We start from the raw sequence: 8,540 nt of genomic DNA, 5'->3' as shown, positions 1-8,540 counted from the left end.
AGGTAATTCCAAAGGCTAGAATGGAATGAGTCCAGTAGTCTTGATAGAAATAGGCACCCAATTCCTTATTTGTACACTTTGAATAAATGTAAATGCTGCAGTTACTGCCAAATCGCCTTCCAAGCTATTAATATTGCATCAGCTATCTGTCATCTAGCCTGCCAGGCATCCCTCACAGGGAGGCTTGAACAACGTCGACACTGGAGTCTAGCTGGTAAAATATTGATTTCACAAAGCAGAATTTTATTTTATATCAAACTTAGATGAGCATATCCCTGACACATATTAATCATCATAACTACTTTTATCATTTTTTTCACTGAGTTAATGTGTGCGGAATAAAGTTGTATTGATTTATCGACTTGTTTATTTATTTTGTTACTGCTGCTGGGGATGGATTCTGGGGCCTCGCATAACAGGCAAGCACCGAGGCACAGAGCTTCCTCTTTAGCCCTGAATCCTCCTTGCTTCAGTTGAAATGCGTCCTCTCTAATGGCTGTGTCAATGCGAGGTAGAATTCAATGTTTTTTAAATGCTCTTTCTGAGTCCTATTGGCATTTTCTTATTTCAGTTTAGATAGATAGCTTGCCATGGAGCAAAGCTTCCCACCACTGTTCACATAGTAAGTGGCAGAGAGGTGAGGTACTGATTGTCTCTGTGCCCAAGTGGGACCTGAAGGAAATGGGAACTCCCATTTCTATCAACTGAAAGGTGAAGCCTCTTTATCCTAACTGGACTCACATCCTATGTGTAAATGTTAAATTATGACAAAAGGCTGCCAGGTACAGAAGCATTTCCCTGAACAGTGAGTACATATCAGTGTCCATTTACAAGCAACCTCACGTAAGTACATAGTTGATATAAGAAAGATATGCTCTTATAATGATCCTCTTCTGATTTTTGAATATGATGATGGTATGTGATGTGCTTTAATCAAATAATTGTTTAATTAATACATCGAGCATAAGTGAATTATCACCAATCATTTTATTAATCAATCAATAGTGGTAGACATAAAGCTATTAAAGAAATTCTGGCTGACATAACCAACACACACACACACACACACACACACACTTTCCACAAAGAGACATTCATTTTGATTTGGTCCCAAATCAGACATATCACTCATGACCTCATCCAAGACATTTCTCTTTTCTAACTAATCACCACCACACACCTCTCAATTTTTTTTATTTCTGCTTTCAGAATTAAATGTTGACCATTTTTGCATGTCCAGCTTCTGTGGAAATAATTTTTATCACTGTGAAATGTATCATATATGTCATAACCATTAGAAATCTCCAATGACACCTAGGTGGTAGGTAGGAAGCAACTCTCTGTCCATACTAAAATAAATGATTCCTGCATACACTTTTGGATGAGTGCATTTAAAGCTGTATCTCAGAAACTGGATATGTCACACCCCTCCTGATACTCTAAAGAATTACAAGTGTTAAGATACAAAGCTGCTGCACTGAAATTTTTCCACATGTAACACTCTATCTGTAGGAAAAAGGAGAAACATGATCCTCTTATTACTTGGAGACTCAGCTGTCTATGCTATGGGAAGGAGCTGTGTTTACAAAGAAAAAGAATTCTTCATTATTGTATATGCTACTGAATCCACTAATGGGCAAATCGAAGAGAGCATTCTCCAGGGGTGAAATGGAAGACCATTCCATATGCCCATGTATTTTTTATCTTCACCCCCTCTGATCATACCCTACCTTTCGCTGTCTGTAGACTTGGTTTGTGTGCAGGTCAAATTACCTCCCATTTTGTTATACTTTTCATCCTGATTCAACAACTGAACTGTTATTAGCTTTCTATGTAACACCATCTCCTCTCACACAATACAAAGGCAATTTTCAATTGCTCCCATTACTTGCATAGGAGAAAAGAATTTCCATAGGTTGATATGCATCATGAAGAGACATGAACCTTAATTTCATATACTTGGATACACCTGCCAAAGGATTTCACATTATGGCTTACTTGGTTAAGTGTGTTTGTTGTTATTGTTGTTGTTTTGTTTGTTCATTTTAATAATAAAAGTATTTAAGCTCATGCTTAAACAGAGAATCTAAAGAAAATAATGGGTATGACAGAGTCCACAGATTTGAAGTGTTTCCATCGAAGGTATTTTGGTTTTGGGTTTCGGGTTTTTATTTTATTTGTTTCTTTGTTTGGTTGGTTAAAGTTTAGTTTGTTTGTTTTTTTGTTTGTTTTGTTGTTCTATGATTTTCTCTGGTCTGATTTTTCAAGATGGCTTTTCTGTGTAGTCCTGGCTGTTCTGAATTTACTTTGTTGACCAGACTGGCCTCTAATGTTTATAATTCAGAGATCTGCCTGCCTCTGCAGCACAAGTGCTAGGATTAGAGTTTTTGACCACTATGCCTGTCTCCATTGTGTGTTAATTTCAGCAAGTATTTATGATCTGATTTACATTTAACTGTGGATAGCTCTCCAGTGTTCAGCGTTTCTCTTTCACCATGTACCCTACCACATCGACTGAGCTGAAGTGGTCAACAACCTGCTAAGTATTTATGTGCTAAAAACACATCAAAGAATTTTAAAACTTACATCTAGATATAAAAAACCTCCCATTTTGCCAGTCCAACAGAACCATAGATATTTATACACAATCTAAGGCAGAATTCTTAAATAACAGTTTCAATCAGCAAACTGGGAATTTATTGAGCCTTAGCAAATATGGTCCATATTTGAAATCTCTTGTAAGCATTTCTCTTCTAATTTATCAAATGAGTTACTGGTATTTAGAGACTCTGATAATGCAACCCTCGTAGTTGAAACTCAAACAAACAAACAAATAAACAAAAAACAAAAAAAAACCACCAGAAATTGGAATCTATTTAGATTTTAATGCAAAACCGATTTTTTTTTCCTTTTTCGTTTATCATACTTGCTAATTTACTTACTTTGTATCATTTTTAGAGTGAAAAGATAATGTGTTTTTCTAAGGCTTGTATGTTGGGGCTGGTTTTTCTTGTTTCGCTGCATCAACAGCAACCAGGAGCAGCAAACAGACACCGCATCTGTGCCGGCTTTCCAAAGCAAGTCCACCCAGCCCCTGTGTTTCTATCTCTACTATTGAGCAGGTTTTGTTAAAGAGATTAGCTGTTTACCAGACTAAATCATTAAGGGATCTTTGCCTTGAATAAGATCATTGGTTTTCAAGATCTAAATGTATTTGGGGATTTTCCCTCTGTACTATAAGAGCAGAGTGGGGACCACTTTCTCTTAGAACACCCTGGAATGAACTGGCATTGAGTGATCTGATTTGCCTCTTTTCCATGCAGAGATCTTCACTCATGGTTGCATTCACTTATTTTTTTTTTCAATTAATATTATCAGAGCAGGAAAAAAACCTTTGATAAATCTGACACACACACCCCCACTTCCTTCTCTACACCTTTCTTGATCTTGGGTCACAGAGTGGTCTGTCATATCATGGTTTTTCTAAATTCTATGTACGACAGAGAAAGAGGACAATTTTCAAAAGCTTTTTTTTTTTTCTCCAGAGCTATAAGTAAGCTGGATTCAAACTTTGGTTCTCAGTTTCTGCGTCATGTACACATTAGTTTCTCAGAGCTACCTGGCAATCTTGAAATCTGATTCAGAGGTTTTGGAAGCCCGACATCAAGGTTTCCGCTGGGCTGTTGGTTTTTCCTGAGCCTCTTCACTCTGTCTTCCCGTGACCTCTCCTTGTGTGTGTGCGATCGCAGGTCCCTGGTATTTCTGCCTTCTCATAATTCCACCAGACATGAGGTTAAGCTGGGTCTCTTGAAAGACCCTTTCCCTAAACATAGTAAGTAACATTGGCAAAAAACTTCAACTTATGGATTTGAAGGGAACACAAATTGGCCCATAGCAGTGCCAGTTACACACATATCTATGTGCTAAAAAGAGTGAGAATGGTAAATGCAGTTTGCTTGGGATAGGTACAAGGAAACTTGGTTATCTTAGCCTGAAGTCCAAATCCGAAGTCTGACACTTATGTACTGTGCTAAACTGAGAGAATAATAGTACTGAGCTCTTCTGTTGACTGTCAACCTCTAGGGTTTTTAAAATTTATTATTAGCATACATTCATTATATAAAGTAATAGGCTTCCTCATAACATTTCACATTATGTATTTTGCTCCTATTTACACCCATTGCCCTCTCTTGCCTTTTCCACCTTCTGGTCCTTCTCCTGTTAACAAACAGTAAAACAGTACCTCTTACCTAACAGTGAAATAGTGCCCTTTCTCTTTTACACGCGTGTGCACGCACAGGTGTACACACACACACACACACACACACACACAAACACACAAATGCTCATGTACACACATACACACATATACACAATTTAAACAGCGACTCTACACATAAGCTATTTGTCCTTCTCAGTCTGCTTTATTTTACTTAGGATTATGATCTCTAAGTCTACCATATTTTTTCTGCAAATAACCATAATGCATATTCATAGCTGGATAAGACTTCCTGGTTTAGACTTTTTTTTTTAAATGTGTTTATCTGTTGGTGGGCAGATGCCACAACTGGCTAGTGTGCCTCATTCGGCAATATCCAGGGTGGTGAAGGTGCCTCTGGCAAGCTGTCTTGGAGACGTCTGAGGATATTCTCGGGCTTGCTGGAACTGCATCCTACGCGCGCACTGCTTCATGTCCATTTACATGATGGATGCAAGTGAGAGTTGGCTGCTGGAGTTCCCCTGAAGGAGGCATTGCTTCTCTCTCATCCCTACAATGAGCATCATAGAGATTCATGTGAGACTGAAATAAAAGATAAGGAAATAAAATACATCATGAGATACGGAGAGACATCATTTTCCCCAGTATTTGTTGTTTTGTTTTGTTTTATGTCATCGTGGTGTGCATCAGCCCAACTCAGAGAAAAGCACTTTAGATTCCTAAATGTGGACATTATTTCATTGTTTGAACAAAATTTTATTGAGTACTTGTGTTCGGGCCATTGTCCAAGGTGCTGTGGAGTTAGACGTGGCATTCACGTGTTGGAAATGTACATTCTAGATTTGATGTTTGTCCTCACGTTTACACCTTGCAAGAACTGGGTGAAATAAGACCCATTAACTTGAAAAAAAAATATCAAGTAGACGTTATTATCACCATCACTTGTTATCCTGCGACCACGGAAAGCACAGAGCGCCACTCACAGCAGGGTCCCTTGGAAGGACTTTTTTAGCGCTGAACAGAGACCAAGGTTTGGCCTTGAGATGCCTCCGGGGGCTGGCTGTCCGCCCTGCCCGGCCCCGCCCTGCCGGCTGCTGGGCGCGTGGCACAGAGTGAGCGGGGCAGCCAAGTCCCCAGCGCCGGCTGCCGCTAAGCCAGGTAGACTCTATAGACACGGCTCGCACAGGCACAGGCTTGGAGCCTCGGGCCCTGCCTCTGTCCCCCGCAAGGGGACCCGCGAGTCTCACATCCCAGTGCTGGTGTCTCCCAGGCGCTACTGGCTGTGGCTTAGGCTGGGCGCCTCCCCAGGCACTGTCACCTGTTTGACAGCCTCGCACTAATTCAGAGAGCAGCACCAGCCAGGAGCCCTGAGCGAGCACTCCAGTGGATTAGAACTCGCTTCCTTGCTCCTCCCTGCAGTCCCATTTAAAGCTAAGTCTGGCTTTGAGAAAAAGCTGAGTGGGCACAGTGTCTGCAGCGCTTTCTTCTGCAAGATGGTAAGTGAGGAGCCGGCCTTAGCTAGTCCGCTGTGAGGATTGTCCTGCAAGACAATCCTAAATCCTGCATTTAGAATGTATTCCTCCTTCGGAGATGCCTTTGTATTTTCCAGTTAGAAGAGGCCATTTTTGCTGCCCTGCACCCCTTTTTTATTCTGTGTTCCCTCTCTCTGCATATTTGCCTCCTCACCCCACCCACTTTCCCTCTCCCTGCTCAGGCTTTCTTTCCTTCCACCTGTTCCTCTAGATTATGCACATATTTGCAAACACTTAGATTTGAGCTGCTTGTGTGTGTTTGGGGTTTCTTTTCCTCTCAGGTGTCAATTGCATAATAGCTGAGCTCCTATTCCAATAATAAAAGGAGTCTACCAACATACTTTCAGAGTAAAAGAAAATAGCACTTGATAAACTTTTGGCTGAATTTCTTTAGGCAGCACTGCCCAAGCATACTCCAAACTTTCACTCACTGGCAGCAGGAGCCAAGTGTTACCCAAGTGACTCGAAGATAATAAATCTGCTCTTTTATTCTTATTTTCCTCCTCCTTCGCCCTCCTTTCTGCCTGCTCTTCCCTTTTCTTAATTCGTTATGTCCAAGAAAGTCTTTAAGGGGGCAGCAGACTTGTAGTGGTCAAAAAGAATTTGCTAAAGTTTGGACTCTGCTGCAAAGGATGTCTTTTACCTGATTAAACACTGACGCATCATGAAGAATGTGCTGTTGGACAGCTTAAGCTAGGAAGGCAGCCTATCTGTCCCTGCGTGGACATTTGGAAATACCGTATTTGAGGTATGAGGAGTGAGGAGGGTGGGGCAGGAGGGTGTTCACTGAATCAGAACACAGTAGAGAAAGCACAGCAAGCAACCATTGGAGGCAAGATAACTTGGAAAGGGAACTGAGCTTTAATGATGTAGGGAACTAGAACCCCCTGACTTTATTCTCAGCTTCTATTACCGGGACTGATGTTATGTTTCAGTGACTTGATTTGGGGGGGGCAAAATGTGTGTAATTATCTCTGTATGGCCTAACGTATGCCCAGTTAGGGAAAGCACACGTCTGATTCTGACTTCCAGATTAAGAGGTCACTTGAAATGACGCCAGGTAGCACTGCTCACTTAACCCTTTGTAGTCTATGATCTTTGTCTTTCGAGGTTATTAGAAATAAAACCAAGGTATTCACTACAGAGAAACAAAAAGTTCTTATATTTTTGAATTATAAGACCTAATCTTTTTACTTAATCTCTGGGTACTTTACCACTCCAGTGAAGCACTGAAATAGGAAATATTCCTCTAATGTTTACAAACCTGGTCCATCCAATACCATAGTGAAAAGGCCTTAGGAGAGTAATGAGTACTTCAAAGAGCCTATTCTTTGGTAGTAATTATAACCACACCATTCAAATATGTATCTGTACCTGTAGTTATCACTTTTGTTGTTTATCTGCTTTACCACATGTAATTTCTCTCCATTTTTTTCCCATTTTCTCCCAACTGCCATCATGCCATCTCCCACATCCCGGTCATACTGAATTTCACAGAACACCATTCTGCCTTGCCAAGATCAGTATTCTGTAGGAGGCCAGAGTTATAATTGCCCGTATTCCACTACAACGTCAGAATCCAGTGTTGACGTTTCCAAGGAGACTTGGGTCTCTTTCTGGGCTGCTGGTCTCCTGGACAACGCCGAGCCCCAGCAAGCAGCACAAGCACGGGGTAAGTTCTACTCTTCTGCTTTCCTGGTAGAAAGGGCCTTTTTGCAGCCCCTATAACTGGAAGCATCAAGGACCAAACATCTACAGAAAAAGAGATACTGTAGAGAATTTCAATAAGTACTAAGACTCTTGGACTTTACAGCACAAAGCTGGTTGTTCTATACTTATCAACTAGTAAAAATGAAACTCTTGTATGCTAGAGAACTTGTGTTTATTTCCTTGTAATTCTTAGAGAATTCTAACTCGAGGAGTAACTTTGGGTCTGTAACAAAGTTTCATATTCAGCACTCTAGTAGCACATTTTTTTGGAGTCAAAGTATAAGGTGAAGGACTTATTTTGTAATTTGGTGAGATTTCTGTGACATTGAGAGAAAAATCAAGAATGAGTAACAATGTAGATTTCATAGCATAAATTCCGTGATCCCTATTTCATACACGGAAACAACCACTTGCCTTTCACACTTCAACTTTGGTGACATGTCCAACGTTAATGGAAATTATACACAGCACTCACATTGGCCTGGAACTTAATGACTAATCTTACACATATTAGAAAGATTTCCATAGTAATGCTTGGTTTCTGTAAAACTCTCAGGCATTGCAAAATTAAACACCTGCACCTTCATTCTGCTCCACAGTATTTTGGAGATGGGACTTTTTATGAAAAGATGCTGGAGCAAAACCAAAATGAATGAAACACATATGTCATGGAGGAAGTTGTTCAGTATTTTCTTTTTACTATAAGCAAATGCAGAAATGGAGTTTCTCAGTATGTAAATCAAGTTTTATTTTTATTTGCTTGCTTATCATTTTAATTTAATACTAAATGATTCAGCAACAACATTTTAAGTCCAGCAGATCAAGAATGAGAATGAAGCCCAGGGCTGGGGGAGTGAAACTGTAGTATATTAGTATCCAGAAACAGTCTTTGATTGATGGATATAGCTTGCTGTAAAATACGAAAGACAAATGCAACTTTGAAAGACATTAAGATATACAGATAGAAACACTTGAAATAGATCAGGTAACTTAGTGAAATCTTCAAAATAATTTCAGAGAAAGAAAATGTGTACCACTAAAGTAAACTGGGGATTTGGTTCAGCCATGGAGCACTTCTC

The 8,540-nt window shown here is 40.1% G+C and overlaps 1 protein-coding gene across 1 annotated transcript in view; it reads left to right on the top strand.

Annotated features, from left to right (window-relative positions):
* Gmnc (geminin coiled-coil domain containing) overlaps window positions 1-8,540 on the top strand; it is a 48,821-nt gene that overhangs the window by 37,030 nt on the left and 3,251 nt on the right. The window contains exons 6-8 of the mRNA XM_055625218.1: window positions 5,143-5,539; window positions 5,639-5,715; window positions 7,249-7,423. Of these exons, the coding sequence (XP_055481193.1) occupies window positions 5,143-5,539; window positions 5,639-5,715; window positions 7,249-7,423 (649 nt within the window). The remainder of the gene's footprint in view (window positions 1-5,142; window positions 5,540-5,638; window positions 5,716-7,248; window positions 7,424-8,540) is intronic.

Source organism: Psammomys obesus, unplaced genomic scaffold (assembly GCF_907164565.1).
Source record: "Psammomys obesus unplaced genomic scaffold, mPsaObe1.curated_primary_1811, whole genome shotgun sequence".
NCBI lineage: Eukaryota > Metazoa > Chordata > Mammalia > Rodentia > Muridae > Psammomys > Psammomys obesus.
Note: the sequence above shows the minus strand (reverse complement) of the source record. Positions and strands in the feature narration are given on the sequence as shown.